The sequence below is a fragment of the Toxorhynchites rutilus genome, chromosome 2 (assembly GCF_029784135.1).
Source record: "Toxorhynchites rutilus septentrionalis strain SRP chromosome 2, ASM2978413v1, whole genome shotgun sequence".
NCBI lineage: Eukaryota > Metazoa > Arthropoda > Insecta > Diptera > Culicidae > Toxorhynchites > Toxorhynchites rutilus.
In genome coordinates, this window is record NC_073745.1 from 48898762 (window position 1) to 48919933 (window position 21172).

Below are 21172 nucleotides of genomic sequence, written 5' to 3' on the forward strand. Positions count from 1 at the left end.
ATTCAGCTCGTCTTATGTTTCATTTGCATATTTCGAAGCATACAGAAAAGGCAAAGCATAAAAATAGTCGAGAGCAAGCAACTCATTCGAAAATTGGTAACTCAATTTCGAAATCCACTGCTTTTCAATCGGCTCAACGCTCGTCGATTCCCACTGGTCGGTGAAAGGGGTTCCAACCTCCCACGTTCAGCTAAACAGAACGACCAGTCAGTTCAGCTCTGAGCTGCATTCAACATGAACGTGAATCTGAAACGCAGGAAGGACCTAAGTGACTATCTTTGTTCTCTAGACGAGGCAGCAGAGTATATCCGTTCGACCACCCATTCTTCCAAATCACGCCGACACAAGTCGTCTAGATCGAGAAAATGCGTAGACTACAGCAATCCTGAGGATGTCAAAATAGTTGAGAAGAAAAAGACAGTGATCAAGATAAAGCCACCGCTACCGGCGGAGAAGAAACCAGCCGTGGTGAAAATAATTAATGAACCGGAGGAGCTAAAACTACTAGAACCAAGGGTCAGCATAATCTCACTTCTGCCGGATATCAAATGGAACTTCGACAAGGGCGAGCCGGAACCCGAGGTGGAACAACCGAAATGGATGGAGCCGTTCAGTTGCAATGGTCGATTCAAGGCACGCTTTGACATACTACCTATGGAACTGATTTTGAAAATATTTAAGCAGATAACTCCCAGCGATCGTTTGGCTGCTGGCACTACCTGCAGACGTTGGATGGAAGCTTCGCATTTCTATGAGCCGTTCTTAAATCTAACGCATTACCATTTCGACAGGATAGAATTCGGAGACCACGTAGGCCCATTCAAATACTTTAGCGAAGGATTTCGGCTCTACCCGAGGCTAACGTTCTCTCAAGTGGAGTTCAATAAGCATAGTGATTTTTGGAACATTCACGGGTTGTGGGTTACGGAGCTAACGCTCCGTTCGTGTGTTATTAGGAAAAAGAAATTCCTATCTATAATGAGAAATCTGCTGAACTTACGGCGCCTGGAACTGATGCAGTGCGATGAACTTTTTAAAAATTGGACCCTGGAATATAATAACCAAGAACCAATGTTTCCGTTTTTCCTATTCTGTCTGAAACATTTATCGCTCTCCGGATGTGACTACTTCAACGAGTATCATTTCGAACGCTTCATGGTTATGGCCCCTAATCTGCAATCAATCGATGTTTCCAACTGCTTTATCAATCTGTACCTTTCGAAGAGAATCACAATGCTGGATCGTGTGATGAAACTGATCAACCGTAATCGTTACCTCATGAAGGCGATAAATTTTGCCGACACACCATGTGTGGATGACTTCACCTGGCATTGTCTGTGCGACATTGACGAGCTACAGTTGACGCACCTCACCGTGTCGTACTGTGATCGAGTACCCCTCAAAGATCCCGGTATTATTCGGTTCTTCAGCATGCAAACACAGCTCACGTATCTGAATTTGACGGCCTCGATAGGCCTGAACGACGAATGCATGCAGATCATCATCACCAGCTGCCCACTGCTTCATACTCTCAAAATTCGACGATGTTGGCTGCTCAGCGATGAAGGCGTTGCGGATATGCACACGCTACAGCATCTCCGTATTCTGGATATATCCAGCTGCGAACGAATCAGCGATTACGGTATCATGACTGGGATTATTTCCAAACGGCCTAGAGAAATGAGTGAATTGTACGCGTCACTACTGAATAACCTCACCGATACAACGCTCTACTATGTGGCTATCAACTTTAAAAACCTTCAGGTCCTGGACCTGGATAGCTCATCTAATGGTGTAACGGATGAGGCTATCCAATACTTTGCCTGCTATCTGCACAACCTGAGACATCTGAATGTTGTCGCTTGCACAAAGGTAATTGATTCCGGAAGATGGCTCATAAGTGATTCTGTTGAGATAAAGTGCCAGCGTCTTGTTTGTTTCATTTCAACCATTTCAACGTGATCAAACAAATAGCTTTAATCATACATTCCACCTTCTTTACAGGTCTGATCGTAAGTATGTTATGTTTTCAATAAAAGGTTACTAATATTTAAATAGAAACAGTGTTCATTCCTATCAAAACATAAGTATGATTGTATAACAGTTGTAGCCACTGGCCATGTTCCAAAATCGTCACAAACGATCGCTTCGCTAAACGAAGCTCTGTCTGGCTCAAATAAGGATGTTACAGTCATCGACTGCGATGATGCTCTAACGATCGTTTTGTTTTCTCGTGTTTCGGACATAGGAAACTGATTTGTTATTTGGCAGACTTTGCCGTCCACGCGTTTATTCAAACTGTAAGTAGGGGAGGAAAATTGATGCGGGTTTCGACATAGCGGCGGTCGATTTGATTCATTTTATTTATTTGTTCATATACATGTTTCAACAAGTTGAAACAAAACCCTAATAATAATAAATAAATAAATTCTTTGATTTCTTCTTGCACTGTTAAAGTTAATCTGTTGGAGGAATTCTGGACAGTCGATATATCCTAGAATGGGTTACAACGAGATTACAACGATCTTCGTACCTAGGGTGGTTCTGAAGTTTAGGCAATCAGGAATATACCCTAGAAAGAACTTTTCGAAAATCCCATCCATTACATGGCATTTGTTCAAATTTTTTAGTTACAAAGCAAATATGTTGAATTCAATTGAATTCAAAAATTGTTTCATTCAATCAATAATTTAACACTTTGACTGCCACGTCAGTTACCGGTGACTGATGCAGCCTGAGCGAAAACTCGGTGTCATATACATATAACATATTATCATATGATAAGAAGGGACACAAGTATAAGCATATGAGCTTATAAGCATTCCCTTTGGAGCAAAAATACCTTCCACTACGATGAGAAACGATGGCCATAGTACGTTTAAAAATCTCCATAGAGTCGCTAGAAAACCGTGGCACTCAATGGTTAATCAATACAAACAGATGATTACTAAGCCAACTGTAGTTCCACGTCAACTTTGAGGTTATATCATAGATATAAGTCACCCATTTTTTCCATTCAATTTTAATTTTTCCGTTTAAAAAAATAATGATATAATGGAAACTAAAAATATTCTTTGTCTTATTTTTTCGGAGCTCGAAATTCGTGCCTCTACAATAGAATACCCCCCTAAAAGCTTACGATGAAAACGTCAACTACTAAGTTATGAATTACCGAATTCCTGATTATGCCGCGATTTGAAATCCGGACACATTTCGTCAGTAGCATTTCTTTGAGAGAAATGAGTTGATTTTTGTAAAGCTGATTATTTCATTGTTATTCTATTACGATCTTAAACCAAACATCAATCACCGAAAATTCTTGTTCCATTTTTTCTAGGGCTTGTAACATACTCTTATGTAACTCCTTCAACAAGGAATTTCATCGTCATCGCTTGATCCGTCCGGATTCTGAATGTGTTTTTTTATCCCGGACATGGGTTTGCGGAACACAAATATTTGTTTTGATTTTTTACATTATTTTGTTAACAGCTAGGTACAATGCTTGACACTACACTAAATTGATACAATAGTAACTATCAATCACATTAATTCGACATGCAAAAGATGTTATGGTTTTGGTATGATATTGAATATAATGAAAAAGTGTCCAAATTAAAAAAATATCCAGATTCAAAAGCATTACGCTGCCGTTCTACGCATAATTGTCCCATGTTACTTTTTGACAATTTTCACTTTTCTTCATAGAACGATGTTTTTATGCTTAATCTTCCGGAGAAACACTGGTTATTGTTTGTTCCCAGCTTTTATAAAACAAATCAAGCTCGTTTGTCCATGTTGATACTCTAAGCTTAACTGTCTCTCCATGTAGTTTTTGTAGATCTATCATAAATGAATCGGTTCAAGTACAAGAATTTTATGTCACGCATCCAGCAAGGCTAATGCACTCATTTCTGGTATGTGAAAACGAACTAATTCTAAAACAAATAAAATAAAAGTTTAACAGAATACTTGTACACTTTGTTAGCGAATGTCTAATACCAATGAAATTCATATTCTGCAAAAGTGTTGATGACTGACTTTGATTGTGTTTTTCTCAGTTGCTGATTTTGGAACATGGGACAACTATGCGTAGAACGGCAGTACGGTACTCCCTTATATCGTGGAGTAGAATTTCTTAGAAACATTACCGACATTAGCGTCTATGAAAAGAGTTCTTCAAAGCAACGCAAGGGTGCCAGAACAGAAAACAGGTCGCGTTTTTATGAAATGAAGTTAGCGTTGATAACCATTTTTGCAGCGACCGGATTTTGATGATTATCATACCAATCGAATCTGAAGTTTCCTAAGATTTATTAAATATTAGCTGACCCGGCGAACTTCGCCTCACCCCCAATTGATATTTTCATTTAAATAATTTCGGACACTCAAGTTCCCACAGAAAGTATTTTTTTGTACGTGATCTATATTCTTGGTATATAATTTCTTTTTTGGCATATAAACCTGATGCAGACTAAGACGCGTTGATACTGACTGTTCATATCCGTTGCTCCGTTCTCATGTTAAATCGTGAGGAACGGACACCAAATCATTTTTCTTTATATAGATGCCATACATTCGGATTCCCTAATCCGTAAATGGTTTAAATTAACGAAAATTGAAAGTATTATTATTTTATCACATTTATTCTGCACAATTGTGTGCTTATCTACCCGTGCTGTCAATAACGTTCTTCTCATACATCTGTGAATTATAATACAGTAGAATCCGTTTATTATGACTCCGTTTGTATTGATCAATCGCTTATTATGACGTAACTACACAACGAAGTTTGGTTTCATTCAATTCTTTGTAAAAAAGTCGGATAAATGACACAGTGGAGAGAGAGAGCGAATATTAAAACATAGGCTCCTCCCGTTGATAACTTATCTGATATAGGAGGAACGATTCACAATTTCTAGCTAGAGGCGTATGAACTGCAAAGCCACAAATACAAACAAGTAAGAAAGAATTTTCAGCACATAGTCTTGTTCCAGTCAGCGCTTTGTCAACGGCTTTTATCAATGGCATTCCCTCTTGCATTTATTATGTGCCTTTTAACTTTATATCACTGCGGAACAGTGAAGTGTAAATCTCTCGCTGAACATGCAATGATTTCTCCACTGCATCGATTACAAGGGCGAGTAAAAGGATGCGTGTCCGCTCAACAATTGATCGTGTGCTCACTTTCAAAATACTTCTTCTAAATGGAGCGAATGTCATTCAAAATTTTAACATCTATAATACACTGAGAGGAAAAATTAGTAAATATGATAAATTTTTCAGTACATGTTACCAATTCACTAGTCATTTTCTACCGTACTAATCATTGGTACATCCTACGAAAAAAAAATGGTAGGCAGCATGTCAAACAAGAGCACGATTTGTTGATACAAAGTTGGATCAATATCGACACAACGTCGGTTCAACTATATAGGATTTGTTGGCCTAGTTTTGTTTCTCATTTGTAAGGTGTTCTCGTTAGGGATTTTTTTTGTAAATAAATAATTTACGTTCAAAATGCTATGTTTGATTACATGTTATTCTACATATTTCAAATACATTAATAGTAACTTATTCTATATACAGTTGGGATAATTCTTCAATAATAAATAAATAACAAAAAACAATGATTGTCATTACAATAATTCTACGAGTAGAGTACTAGGAAACAGGTCTAATCGTAGCGTTAACTATGTCGATCCCATACCATTGCCATCTGTACTCGATCATGATCCTGTTCCTTTTCATCATTCAGGGAGAGGAATCATCTGAAATTAGCAAAAGCATAATGTGTGACCGAGAAGTATCTTGCAATGTGCAATGACGAAACTTAATCACTTGTATCTGTTCGTATTTGTATCTTTGTTTTTGAGATGTCCGTTGAAAGTTCCATCCGAATCAAACTATCCATTACAACGCTCACAGAACAACACGTGCTATAAAGACAGAAAATCATCTACTACTGACCATATCATTGGACTTGATGTCCTAAAATATGCCATACAAATGAAACACAAATTTCTGCGTTACTCGAGAATAAATCATTCAAACGAAACCAAATTTGGCATGTGGAGGTTTTAGGGTGCAATAAATATTTTGGTTAGACACTCCTCCCTCTTCTCTAAGGGGGGGCTAAAGTAAATTCAATGGAGACGAATAGAAGATCAATCAATGAACAGTTCTGCGATTGAACCCATGAACTTGCTCATAGTAAGAAAACGTGAATGTTTGAAGGTATTGATAACAAAAAACAAATTTTTGGCGGGACGAAGTTGGCCGGGTCAGCTAGTATTTACTAAAAATGTGTACATTTTACCAATAATTCGACTACTAAAGATTTGGTAGCTGGGTGTACTAATGTTTTTCTCCAGTGTAGTAACAAAAATGGCTGAGAGAAAGAGGAACACGAGCGAATAGATGGCTCTCTGATTCCTTCAAACGATGTCACAACAAAGCAACAATCATTATGATTTTTCTTTTCACCTGTTTTATTTAGAACTTTATTTTTATTTTTTTACCATCAATTGAAAAAACAGTTTGTAGACTTATAAATTTGGTTCAAATTTTGATTTAAATAGGGGATGATTTTTTCTTTTTTTTCCGGTAACTGTACATTAGGGTGACAATGAATGTATGGAAAAAAATCATCATTCGAATCGAATTTCAAAAACCGACCATTTTGTGTGTTAGGCAAAAAATTACCTGTACAAAATTTCAACTCAATCGGACAACACTTAGGTACCTCAAAGCGCTCAAAGTTTGGATTTTTTTTACCCTCGAAAATCTCTCAAGGGAAGGGTTACATAAAATACGGGTTTAAAAAAAAAATATTTTGATGCCAAATGTCTTTAAATTGCGTCAAAATCTACTGCCACCTCGAAATTGAAACAGCACTATCAATGAACCCCAGTGGAATGAACATCAACATCAGCTTGCCATGAAGTTCATTTTCATTTGCATCTACCTTTTCGTCATGGTATTCGTAAGGTCGAAAATGAAGATCATTGCGTATTAGTGAAAACCAAAGCATAAAATTCAGCGTTACCAATTGAGAGTAAAATCGATTAGTGGTAAAGGATGACAATTCATCACACAAAATTCTTGTTTTTGGCGACTTCGGCAATGGAATGTATAGAATAACTCTTGCTACTTTTTATGAATCTACTCACGATTGCTCGGAAATGGCATACACCACCATTTATATGTGCAATAGGTGACACGTTTTCTATAAAAATTCACTGCAGGCGATGAAGATCAACTTAACGTTCGTGATAATCACCTGAAATTATTGACAGTAATGAAAGTGTCTGAATGCAGGCTTTTCGAAATTCATTCATGCTGTTTTCGATCAATATACCAGACAAAGTTCACGCGTCTCGACTCTTGTGTTATACTCATTCTGACAGATATGGTGTTGAGTTTCAACAGAAGAGAATTCATCCGATACTGTGAAAAGTCTAATTGCTTCATTCGTGAATAAATTTTGATAATTTATGACACTGCAATTGATTTTTCGGTTTTCAAAAAAATCAAATTTTGACGTCTGCGACACTAGAAAATGGGGTCAGATTAGGTTAATATTTTGACGTAGGACTACGTCTTTCATTTCTATACCGGGGTGTAAAATCAAAGTTTCGAAAACGAAAGCGTTACGCAGGAGACCGAGATTTTGAGCGTTAATAGCTCCTAAACAACTGAACGAAATGGTATGATAAACACTTCATTCGAAAGATAAAATGTCTACGCGTTCTACATGTTACTTTTTGATCCAAAAACTTGTTTCAATAGTCTTAAAATTGCTTTCAAAACAGGCTATTGAAATCACCAATCGGTATATAAGCGAGCGCCGCTCGGAAATCCACTCAGTTCTAATTTAACAGCGATTGGAGCATGTTGTCGCTGTTGTGGTGAAGCTCTTCGTTTATCATGAAAGCGCGGATGAACGGTATCACCAAGAGCCTGTTTGTGCACCCTAGGCCAGACATGAATGAAAGTGATGCCACAAACGGTTCCCCGGGAAGATCTCGAAGCAGCCGCTACACACACACACACACACACACACACATACATGCACGGAATTCTTTCCGTTTGGATGCCATTCAGCATCGAGAAAGATCCGGAAAATAATCTGCCAGTTCCTCTGGGAATTTAAAATTACATTCATGTGAAAGAGTTTATTTGAATGTTTTCTATCCATGTAACACTGTGACCAAATATTTTTCAATCAAGTGCTATTAACAGGTGGTTATCGAATTAGCATTAACCACTGGTGGGCTTCCAGTATCGAGGAAAATGTGGAAATATCTAATCGTTACTGAAAATAATCTGCCAGTTACTCTGGGAATTTGAAAATACATTCATGCGGAAGAGTTTATTTTAATGTTTTCTATCCATGTGACACTATGACCAAACACATTTGGTTTTGTGATTTTTCAATCAATCGCATTTAACAGGATAGCTTCTGAAGATTATTCTTCCCCATCAGTAGGATATTTTCGTATCCAATATTGGATGCATAAAACTTTGTACCTCCAACGTAACGCTCTCGTTTTCGAAGTCCCCCAAATATTCATTTATTCATTCATTCAGAATGGATTCAGATTCAACTTCAAACAAAGGATCACTGAATCATCGATAGTCCTACGTCACCATTGCGGTTATACCATAGATATAACCCACTTTCTGTTTTTTTATCGTGCAAATCATCATTACACAGAAAGTGCCGTATGAAAAGTCAAGATGGTAGTTTCCATTTGCACTTGAAGCCATACGTTTTACCTTGTATTCTAAAAAAACCGTTCCAGGGAGCCGATTTTTGACCAAAAAAAATTTTTAGATGACAGTACTGCTATTGTACGCATAGTTGTCCCATGTTTCAAAATCAGCAACTAAGAAAAACACAATCAAAGTTTTCTACCATATTTGTCTACCACAGGCTTTAAGCATTTCAGTTTAGCACATGAGCAGAAAACTATTGTTTAATGAAATGTGAACAGATACCCTCACTAGAATCAATCAATCTTGGTTACGGGCTTAAGAAATTATGGTGGGACAATTATGCCTAGAACGTCAACATGGGACAATTGAACTTGATGTTGTTTTTTTTTCAAATACTGGGAACAAACAATTAGTTTTTTTTTGTGTTTTGTGTTTTCCTGAAAGAAAACATAAAAACATCGTTTTATGAAGAAGGGAGTGATCTGCAAAACATTTGCAAAATATAAATCTCATTGTTATTAGGCATTCGCTAACAAGGTGTACACGTATTCTGTTAAACTTTTTTTTATTTGTTTGAGAGCTTTTTCGTTCTTCCAAACCAGGAATGAGTGCATTAGCCCTGTTGAAAGCGTGACATAAAATTCTTGTACTTGAATCGATTTATTTATGATGAATCTACGAAAAATACATGGTGGGACAGTTATGTATAGAATATCAACATGGGACAATTTAGCTTGATGTTGTTTTTTAAAAGCTGGAAATAAACTAGATCTTTTTTTGTGTTTTTTCCGGAAGATTAGGCCTAAACACATCGTTTTATAATCTTGTTTCCTTGATGAAAACCCGCCTTGAAAAAATACGGATGGAACTCTTTGAAATGTAGTGTGATTCAGAGCGGGGAGACAAATGTGATAACCATTACCTTTTGGACTTCTTCTCTAAATTTTCCAGAAGCGCGATTTTCAGAACTAAGACAGCATGCACTTTATATTGCTTTTTTATTTGGATCCACATACATTTGTGAGAATTTGTTTTTCGTTATGAAATCAATAAGAAAAATAACTGATGATCATTTGGAAAATAAGCTTCGCGTGGAAACCTCTGACGTCCAATAAACTGGCTCAAAAAAGGTGTCTTGATGAAATCGAAATGTCGTTGAAGCATGTTTGTATTTCAGCATATTATATGTCAGTGGGAAAAAATCATTTCGGCCCGTGACTATGATAATAAAAGTTGATGAGTCTGGGCCTAAGGGCACGGACGGGATCTTGACATAGGACTGTGATTGTGTGTAGTAATTCCATTTGAATTGAGGTTTGTTTAAAACCCGGATTTTTTTTTGATACATCAAATGGAAGCCCTGAAGAATATTCGTGAATATACTCTATCGAACATCTAAATCAGTAGCCAGTTAAATTCATTTATTGCATTTTTGAGCACTAATTGATTGGACAGCAACCTGAATTTCAATCTAATAAAATCGCTATCAACGTTTAACCTATTGAGCCAGGCTCTCGTCAAATGTTTAGGGAGTATAGAGTGTAATCATCCAATATTATTTTCAAGATCATTCCTATATCATCCCTACATTGATTCTTTTTTTTTTCATTTATTTATTTTAGGCTCATTGGCATTTTAGCTGTAACAGAGCCAAATTTTAATCGTGTACATGTCACCTATTCATCAAATCTATAATTAGCACATTACACAGTTGCCATTTTTCGGCGTTAGAGTATTTCCTTCTATACCATTCCATATGGTACACATTTACACAGTAGCAGCCATTTAGGCGTAAGAGTTTTCTATCTGTTCTTCCACTATCCAGTTAGACCGGACAGCGGAGACAGTTGATTGATCATTGTTGAGTTATTTATAGAACAGCAGTCCGATGTTTCTTGCAAAGCAGAGCAGTTGTATGGATGAATCGATCTTATTTCGACCGTGGATCGATCTCCATCGCTGATTGTTGCGTGGACGTAGTTATTCTAGAACAACACAAAGATGGTCAATGAGGGCCCTGAGTTTCGAACTCACGATCGATCGCTTACTAAGCGAACGCGCAACCAATGTGGCTACGGAGGCCCCCTCACACATTGATTCTGGCAACTGAAAAATGCCTATTATCGACAAATCGAGAACAATTCATAATACTAATCACATTTCTTTCTTCGGCAATATCTGTCTTCTAGATAAAGAGAATGAGATTTTCAAGCTCGTTGTATTATTTTATTCGAAATATTGAGAGGGACGAAGCCTTCTGAATGCAAATCCGAGCTGAATTTAACAACGGACAGCACGATTAATTATTGTATTCAGTTTTGAATTGCGCACACCTTCTCTTTCTACGTATCGTGACGTTTGTCTGCATCCGTGAGAAAAGTTCAAATGTTTCTCACAAAGCAAGTTGTATAACATATTATTCAATAGAGGCGGCAGACCCCGAGAGTGTAATTTGTCCGACAAAACCTCTATTGAAACAGAATCGAAGCCCCCTTTATGTCCAAGAATACTGAAGCCATTTGTTTTTTTTCGGCGTAAGCCATTTGAATTTCTGAAGAAAGCAACGCAAGACAATCATTCGTCCCCTTGCCCCTGCGGAACCCATATTGTGTATCTGAGAGTAGGCCATTCGTTTCAACCCATCGATCAAGGCGAAACAAGATCATTTTCTCCAACAATTTCCGTATACAAGACAGCATTGCTATTGGGCGGTACGAATTGAAGTCGGACGCGGGTTTTCCGGGTTTTTGAATAGCTATAACTCGTACTTGTCTCCAATCATCTGGAACAATATTATTCTCCAGAAACCGATTGAATAAATTCAACAAGCGATGTTTCGCCACATCAGGGAGGTTTTTCAGCAAGTTGAACTTAATTCTATCCGATCCCGGAGCAGAATTGTTACATGAGATCAGAGCAAGAGAGAATTCTACCATCGAAAACTCGGAATCAAGATCGCACCTACCTTGTGGTATATCTCGAACAATTTTTTGCACAGGAGCGGAATCAGGACAAACCTTCCGTGCAAAATAAAAAATCCATCGATGTGAATATTCTTCGCTTTCATTCGTTGAAGAGCGATTTCTCATGTTTCGAGCCACTTTCCATAATTTTTTCATTGACGTTTCTCGTGACAAACCTCCCACGAAATTTCGCCAATAAGCACGTTTTTTCCCTTTGATCAAGTTTTTGAACTGATTCTCAAGGGCTGAATACATTTTCAGGGGTTCCACGTTTCCGAAAAGCTTTAAATGCATTCGATTTTTCTACATAAAGCTTGGAACATTGGCTATCCCACCATAGATTGGGAGGCCTTCGGGAAATGGTGGAACCTGGGATGGGTTTCGTTTGAGCGCGAACCGCGCTGTCATAGATCAAACGAGAAAGGAAGTTATACTCCTCCAATGGAGGTAAACCATCTCTGGAATTGATGGCTAGAGCAATCGCGTCCGCATATTTTTTCCAGTCAATGTGTCTTGTGAGGTCATATGCCATGTTTATAGATTCAGAAGAATTCGACCCAAAGGTGATGGAAATTTTGATTGGCAAGTGATCACTACCGTTGGGATCCTGGATTACATTCCACTTGCAATCTAACGATAATGAATTCGAGCAAAGCGAGAGGTCAAGAGCACTTGGGTTAGCAGGAGGTTTAGGCACACGTGTTGTTTCCCCAGTGTTCAAAACGGTCATATTGAAGCTGTTACAAAGGTCATATATCAACAATGAACGATTGTCATCGTACGGTTCCCCCCAGGCAGTTCCATGAGAGTTGAAGTCTCCCAAGATCAATCGTGGCTCAGGAAGGAGTGAGCACATGTCAATAAGTTGCTTGCGGCTAACTGTAGTTCTCGGAGGCAAATACAAGCTGACAATACAGAGGTCTTTGCCTCTGATGTTTGCATGACAAGCAACAGCTTCGATCCCTCCAATAGGTGGAAGGTCAATTCGAAAAAAATGAGTGGCACTTATTGATCCCCAATAGCACCCTTCCGTATCTGTCATCACGGTCCAAGCGTATAATATTAAAATCGTGGAAAGAGAGATCATCTCGCGAAGAAATCCAAGTTTCGGACAGAGCAAAAACATCACAATTGAACTTATGAATTAAAAATTTGAATGTATCCAATTTAGGGATAAGACTACGACAATTCCACTGTAAAACAGTGGTCTCCGACCTCTCTATTTGAATTAGACATCAAGAGAGATGATCATTGCAAGGAGGGGCCATGTTTGCATCAATTGTTGCAAAATTGTCTGCTGTACAGACGAGTACAATGCGATGAATGACACATCAAGAATTACAAGCTATATCATTCGGTACACATTGTGTATCAGTAGCATTTACGAACCTTTCAGCGGCGAGCAGCGAATGGAAGAAGTCTAAAACCAGAGAGGTTTTGTTTCTGGTTGTTGGATAGGTGATGCTAGTAACACTTTGTGATCTACGGGGGTGCAAATTGTATCGCAAGTGGGACACCGTTGTCGGTGGTTCTATTGCCTGATACACGAAAGCCAAAATTCTTCTCTGAACAGCATTGGGAAGGGGCGACGAGCCAAAAAGTAAGTAGAGTAGGAAAACGCCAGGGATAGCAGTGTTAACAAGCAAAATATATTCTGACTACGCTTCACTGAGCATCTAGCCAGCTTTGTTCACCTAGTGTTACCCTACTATTGGTCGGTTTCATTCCTTGTAACAAAGTTTGAATCATTCGCCTCACATAGTCCGTAGGATTCTTCTACTTCATGATGCATGCGGCGATCCGAAGCATTCTACCTTCGCGCTGTTTGCCCTCCTGAGCATTAACTCCACTCATATGAAAAGCAAACAACATGCACTGAAATAAATGTATACAGACAACCTGGTTAGTTAAATACACATTTTTGTATCATTAACTTTCCAAGTACCGCAATAATTAAAATTCTATTCTGATTATTAGCAGTAATCAAAAAGAATTTCAATTTTTGCAATTTTGCGAAGGAAACATATATCGAACCCCAAAAATCATCCGTTAAAGTGTTATTTTCAGCCATTTGGCCCGTGGACACAAACACGCAAAAAAAATTAAGTTTGTAACCAACTCTCACGTTGTTTTTAATAAGACAGTTTATATAATTTTAAAACTATTGAGACTGTAACAACACATCTTAATTTTTTAAATTTAACTCTCAGTCCAAAAGTATTGCTACTGTTCGCTGGCTGTGGTGAGACAAGATTCTGTTTCTGTTTTATTTATTAGGAACTTCAACTCGAATGTACCCAAAGTACAAGACTCATTTCACTCGACATTGTTATGTAAATCCGAAAATCGTTTTTTTTTTGCGATGCTAGTATAAAGCGAGTCGCAGAGACACGATGCTTAGAGGCGAATGAACTGATCCATTGACTATGTATTATTCAAATTGTGTGTAACCCATACACCGTAGCGGTTCACGTAACCAAGCTAGATCAGATGCTTAAGAACGATGGTTTTAGATATCAGTAGTGAACCTGCTAATTCATGTGTCGTGTGCCGATATTTATTCTTGATCAGCTTGTCGGTATGACCATCATCGGTGGCGGCCCGAGCTTTCAAAACAACCCAATACTTCGGGAAGCAAATTGTATCTGAAATTCAAACCCATTCATCTAATCTGTCAAATACAATAAACAAGAATCTGCTTACGCAAAATGAACATACGCAATACTTGGCAACAGCATCTTATTGCGATTGCTACGGTCATCAAGAAATCAACACGAACTTAGTTGGGCACCTCCCTTCAGTCGATCAGTTACAATCAATCAGCAGTCTTGAATAGATGCGACATGAGACTTATTGAAGCGAAAGTTCCCCTTCCGGATTTTAGTAATCTTCCGACAGAAGTGAGTGATTAGTTAGTTTATCAGAACAAGGAATCATATTGAACCGATGCTAATCTCAACACCCTTCTCCAGCTGCTGGTTGAGATCTTCAAGTACCTCACGGTGAGCGATCGCAGTGCTGCCAGCTACACCTGCTGGAAATGGTACGAAGCGTCCAAGTATCTCGGCTTCGCCCAGCAGATGTGTCTCCATCTTATCGGCGTGGATTTCGATGATTACAAACCTCCCATCGCCGATTTGCGGCTGTGCCCCCACGTGTTCCCAGTGCTGAAGCTGACCCGAGTGAGACTACAGCAATCGGTTTACAGTCAATTTCTGGTGGACTTTGGACCCTGGATCAGCGAGATAACATTTGAGAAATGCATGATCTGGCGCGAGCGAATCATTCAGGTGTTTAAGCACATGCGGAATCTCCGGACGGCTCGCTTCGTGGAGTGCGATCTGCTGAGGGATGATCTGTTCAAAGATTGGAAACTTTTCGAGAATGGATTGTGGGAAATACTGTTCCGAAGCATTCGCACTTTGAGTTTGGCGAAGAACAATTTTACCCAGGTGCAGTTTAACTCAATCGTGGAGATGATGCCTAATTTGACGTCGGTTGATCTATCAAACTGTTTCAGTTATGTAGATTCGGCGAGTAAAACGCAAATGCTGAACTGCATTCTGAATTTCGTTCGCGAGCGTCAATATATGCTGAAGAGTTTGAATTTATCCAACATCTCGGTGGATGATTTGTTTTTACGTGGTTTGGTTAAGACAACCCAGCTTCGGCTGGAACAATTGAGTTTGACATACACAGAGAAAATGCCCCACAGGAATCCTGCGATAATATGTTTGCTGCAACTGCAAACAGAAATGAAAGATCTGGATTTGTCACAATCGGTGGGGATTACGGATTATTGTTTGGAGCAAATCGTTAACTATATGGCTGGTCTGAAGAAGCTGAATTTGAGCGGTTGCTGGAGTATTGGCGACTATGGAGTTTCACAAATATTCCGACTGCAACGATTAGAGAAGTTAGATCTTTCCAAGTGCCGCATCACCAAGAAGGCGGTTATCGACGGAGCCTCCCATAGCAATAGAAAACTGATGAAGGAGATTCATCTGGAGCAGATCAGTACTTTGGACGATGATTGCATCGTTCGAATTGGAGCAAACTTCACCAACTTGACCGTTCTGAATATTGGTGGGTCGTCTTCTTGTATGACTGATTGGTCAGCGCAGTATATTTTCTATAATCTAATTTGTTTGGTGGATATTAACCTCGAGAGGAGCACGAAGGTAAATGCAAAAGAAAATCCAACCATTGTGTTCTAACTAGAAATGTTAAATTTAGAGCGCATTCCGAAACAGCTTCGCTCGTTTTCCTCCCCTAGAACGATTGAAATTAAAATAGTTTCGCTGAAAATAAAAGCTGATTTAAGCAGCCTCGAACTTGATTTTCAAATCTATTGCTCAATCGGCAAGGCAGTAGGTCGAGTCGAATTTGTTCTTGCGCTGGCATCGGCTGTTATTTAATAGTCTGAAAAGTATTACGAAATGACAATAAACTGTGATGAACCGAGTTTGGCTTTCCTCCCGACAGAAGTAAGTTTCCAAGAAATACACTGAATTTATCGCTAATCTCAACGCTTTCCATCATAGCTGTTGGTTAAAATATTCAAACTCCTCACGGTGGCGGATCGTCATTCGGCCAGCTTCGTTTGCTGGAGCTGGTACGACGCCTCCAAGTATCCAGGCTTTGCGCAGAATGTTTGTTTACATTTGACAGGCGTAGAGTTCGATGACTTCAAGCCTCCGGTCGAGGATCTGCTGCTGAGCAGCCAGCTTTTCCCGGTTGTCAAACTGACTCGTGTTAAGCTGAATGTGTACAGCAAATTTTGGGCAGAATTCGGTCCATACATCCGCGAGATCACATTCGAGAAGTGTATGATTTGGCGCGAGCGAATTATTGGAGTCTTCAGACACATGCCAAATCTTCAGGTGGCGCAGTTCATTGAGTGCGATCTGCTTCGCGATGAGTTGTTCAAGAGGTGGAAATTTTTCGAGAATGGCCTAGTTAACGTGTCTTTCCCCAGCGTCGAACACCTCAGCCTTGCGAGGAACAACTTCAGCGAGTTGCAGTTTAACGTGATGGTTGATATGATGCCAAATCTCCGAGAGGTGGACTTCTCGAAATGTTTCCGTCAGACGGATGCGCATCGAAAGTCACAACTGTTGAACTGCATCCTCACATTCATACAGCGCCGAAAGCATGATTTAAGTGGTCTCAACTTAAGTGGGGTGCCTGTGGATGAGCTGTTCCTGGGCGGAATGTTACAGGCGCGTGGATTACTGCTCGATAGCTTGTGTCTCACATACTTGGAGAAGATGCCACGAAGGAGACCTGCAATAATAGATTTGCTACGTCAACAAACCCAGATTCGGTTTCTAGATTTATCACACTCAACTGGTATAACAGATTATTGTTTAGATCAAATTGTTAAATACATGCCAGCGTTATCCACCCTCAAACTGGCTGGATGCAGCGCAATTTCCGATTACGGAATTTCCCAAATCTCTAAACTTGAGAATCTTGAATGTATCGATCTGTCAAGCTGTAGAATTACCAAACAAGGCATTATGTACTGGCTTACTAGCAGTAAGAGTAAATCCGTACTGCGAGAGCTTCACTTGGAGCTGCTAAGCGTATTGGATGATGATTGCATGTTTGTACTCGGATCAAACTTTATCCATCTGACTGTTTTGAATTTGGCCGGATCGGCATCTTGCATAATGGATTGCTCGTTACAGTTAATTCTCTGTAATTTAATCAACCTTGTGTACCTTAATCTTGAAAGAAGTACGAAGGTGGGAATTCATCTACCTAACCCCTCGAAATAATCCAAATAACTAACTGTGTTTGTTCCCATTTCGCAGTTAACCGATGCGGGTTTCACCGGAATTGACTTGCCGCAGAAGACGTTCGCCATATGGGATATTGCGGAGACATTCTCGATCGAGCGTCTGAAAAAACTTCGTATCCTCAAAGTATCCGGATGCTTCAAAATTACGGACTTTTCACTTCGATACGCCTTTAGGTTCATGGAGTTGAAGGAACTGAGTTTATCCCGATGCCACCAGGTAAATTATATATTTTTCAGATGAAGTCGTTCGTCTTTTAACACATCTTCTTTCCGTCTTAACCACGAAGATTTCCAAGCAGGGCATTGAGATTCTGGTGCAGAACTGTCCGGCGCTGGAGTATCTGGATTTGAGTGAATGCCAGAACATGAACGACTATTGCGTGGAGCTCATCGCTTTGCACCTCAAGCGTCTCAGTACGCTCAAGCTGGCGAATTGTCCTCTGATAAGCGAGGTTGGATTGAGATTTCTGTCCCATCACTGCCAAAACTTGAAGGTAGGAATAATATTCCGATTGAATAAATTAACACTTTTCGACCTTTTGCAGTATCTGTATGTGAGAGGATGCTTCAAGCTGCCACCAGATATAATGGAACGTTTGTCCAATATCACCACCCTGAGACAGGTGTACAAGTCTTAATTCTTCTATAGATGTTTATATTGTAAAATACAGTGGTTGTCTCAATTGTACATTTGAAATCATCGTAAGAGACGAATGAACATAAACTATTAAGTTGCTTGAAAAATAATTTCAATTTTCTTATAATGTAAGAATACTTTAGTGAATCATATATTTTTCAGTTTCATTCAATAATCTTCTGATGAATGCACGATCGTGGAACATCCAATCTTTACTAGCAATAAAATGAGCCGAGTCATTTTTGACTTCCCCAGTTGGAGTGATTTTTATTTTTATTTAAATCGTTTATTTTTACAGGCTCAGTAACATAGGTTTAAAGGAGCCGAACTCCTAACTGTATTGTTAGTAGTATATATACATTTTTCCTTAATTCTAATGTTAATAATATAGGAAACCGATTACTCGCGGTCGACTCGAGTTTAGAAGGGTGACATATTTTCTTCAGGAAGAGTGATTTATTGTTCTGTCTAAAATGTTGTAATACTATACACATGGGGGAAGGTAGTCCTAATCCGACCGGTGGTCCTGAACCGACACCAAAAAGAGACACCAAAAGGAGACTAGCTAATTGGCTTTAATTTTATATGTCGATCATCTGAATCGGTTCAATAGATCAAAAGTTATGATTTTTTTTAAATTGCATTTTTACTATTCGGAATATGAGTCAGTGACAAAAATGGTGTTCGGAATTTGAAACAAATGTAACTAAACTTATTTTTATTTTTCACCATGAATATGTATTTGTAAATCGATTTTATTGCAGTCAAATAAAAAAAAGAACTCTAAAAATCAAAATAACTTCCGTAAAAACTACCATTTTGAGTAATGAGACACTGTTTAATGGGCAACAAAGCTTAAATGTGCAAACTCAAGTTTAGCAAACCAAGAAACCTTATTATCATAAAACTAGCTGACCCGGCAAACTTCGTCCCGCTCAAAATTTGTTTTTTGTTATCAATACCTTCAAACATTCACGTTTTCTTACTATGAGCAAGTTCATGGGTCCAATCACAGAACTGTTCATTATTTGATCTTCTAATTGACCCCGTTGAATTTACCTTTTACTGTAAAATTCCTAGTATTTATAACAAAACTCATTATTATAATATCAGATTATTTTCAGACACAATTCTCGTTCAAGATTTTTCAACCACTTGCAAATAACATCTTTCTCCGTTGCATGGAATAAATGTTTTATACAGAAAGATGATAGACCAAAGACAGCCCTAAATCGGACAATTCCTTCCTCGAGTTCTGCTCTTATCAACACATTCGGCGATACTTTTTTATTGGTATAGATAGAAGAAGATATAGGAGTGCGTTTCATCACATTAAAATCCATTTCCAGTTTCGAACAAAGATCAATTTCGCTAGCGCAAACATCAAATGAACTAACAGCACTTGTCACTATGTAATTGTAGAACATATGGAAATTTAATTCTCCGAATTTTCCCTTTTTCCTTCAGAGTTTTCCGAAATTTTTCAAATTTCATGTTTTTTTAACTACTGGTGTCAAACCACCATAAAAACACATATTGCACTCTAAAACCTCCACATGCCAAATTTGGTTCCATTTGCTTGATTTGTTCTCGAGTTATGCAGAAATTTGTGTTTCATTTGTATGGCAGAGGGTAGTTGAACCACCTTAGAAATGTTTCGAACGTGAAAGCGTGGAACGTAGCCGTCAATTATTAGATTGAAAAATCAAATCGCACATTATATTCTTTTTTACATTATTAGGCTGCCTACTTGACTTGTGTTGATAAGAAAATCCACTCTTTGCTTCGTTCAATGAGCTCCTACTTACACGTTAGAATAACGAAAACAAAGCATGAGACCATGGACGGCGCCAGCGGTTGTGTGGTTAACGTAACAGTTTCACAAACGGTCTGGGTTCAATCCCAGATGGCGTCTTTGGGAATTTCTGAGGCGAGATATCTCTGGTTACGTCTTCTTTCGGAAGAGAAGTAAAAAACTGTTGCCCCAGCTCATGAATTGTTGAATCTGATAGGTAGGATACAGGTGGAGACGCCTTCCTGATGTCGGTGATTGGCACGGAAATAGCGGAAATAGGCAGACAAAAAAAAACAAAGATAAAAAAAAAGCATGAGACTCGTAATTGGTTGACACAGTAGCTTTGTAGTGTGTTGAAATACGAACAAAAGATATAAAAAATACTTAATAGCTGAAAAGTTCATCAAATAGGTTTTTTTTCATATACCGCAAAAAAAACTTCATTATAGAATGAAGTTGGGAAGTGTTCTCTAAGAGTAAAAAGGAAAGCATGAACGTGAATCTATATCCTTTTCGGTATGGGCCGTGTATGTGGCGAAGTATGAGAAAAGGTTTAATGCGTGCTTATTAGCAATGTGTCTCTTATTTCGTTCGCTTACATTGCTTTAATATTGTTATGGTATATATATTATACAAATACATATACCAGCATGGGAGAGTAGCACATTTTCTGTTATTTTCAAGCCATTTAATGTAATAAATCGGGATGCCAAAACATGGGCTAAAATGATTGCGGGTGTATTGTAGATGAGATGAATCACATCAGTGTTTCTAGAAAAATTTTCTCCATATGTGTTATGTGGAGAGTGTGACGATCTAAATTCGATCATAGAATGCGTGTAAATTGATCATGTTTTAAATTAAAAAAACATTTTTTTCAAGCAGAATCAAAAACCGATATAAAATATGAGCATATTACTGCTAGTGCGAAATTGGATCATAAAAGTCGGCTCAAATCTATAAATAAAACAACAAAACAACAGAAACGTTCAGTTTTTTTCATTATGAAAAAATCCGAAAAAGGATTTTTGAAACAATTTAGATTTGTTGTTAAGAGCTGGTCGACAAAATTCAAAAATTTATATGAGAAAAAAAAACAAGGATAACGTCGAAAGTGAAGGAAAACATCTCCGAAAGGATATGGCAACGCGAATAGCACTGAATGAACTCAAAACACTACGCTTTTATTTCTGCTAAAATCGGTAACATACTTGGCGCAACGCATGACAATATGTTTATGCTGTGTTAATTTG

At 38.4% G+C, this 21172-nt stretch overlaps 1 protein-coding gene across 1 annotated transcript; it reads left to right on the top strand.

Annotated features, from left to right (window-relative positions):
- Positions 1-234: 234 nt before the first annotated feature.
- On the top strand, positions 235-18378 carry LOC129765729 (uncharacterized). The gene is made up of 7 exons (XM_055766148.1): positions 235-1900; positions 2005-2012; positions 14483-14581; positions 14654-15862; positions 17501-17704; positions 17775-17981; positions 18033-18378. The coding sequence occupies exons 1-7, from the start codon at positions 235-237 to the stop codon at positions 18123-18125; spliced, it is 3486 nt and encodes a 1161-aa protein (XP_055622123.1). The 3' UTR covers positions 18126-18378.
- The last annotated feature ends 2794 nt before the right edge of the window (positions 18379-21172 follow it).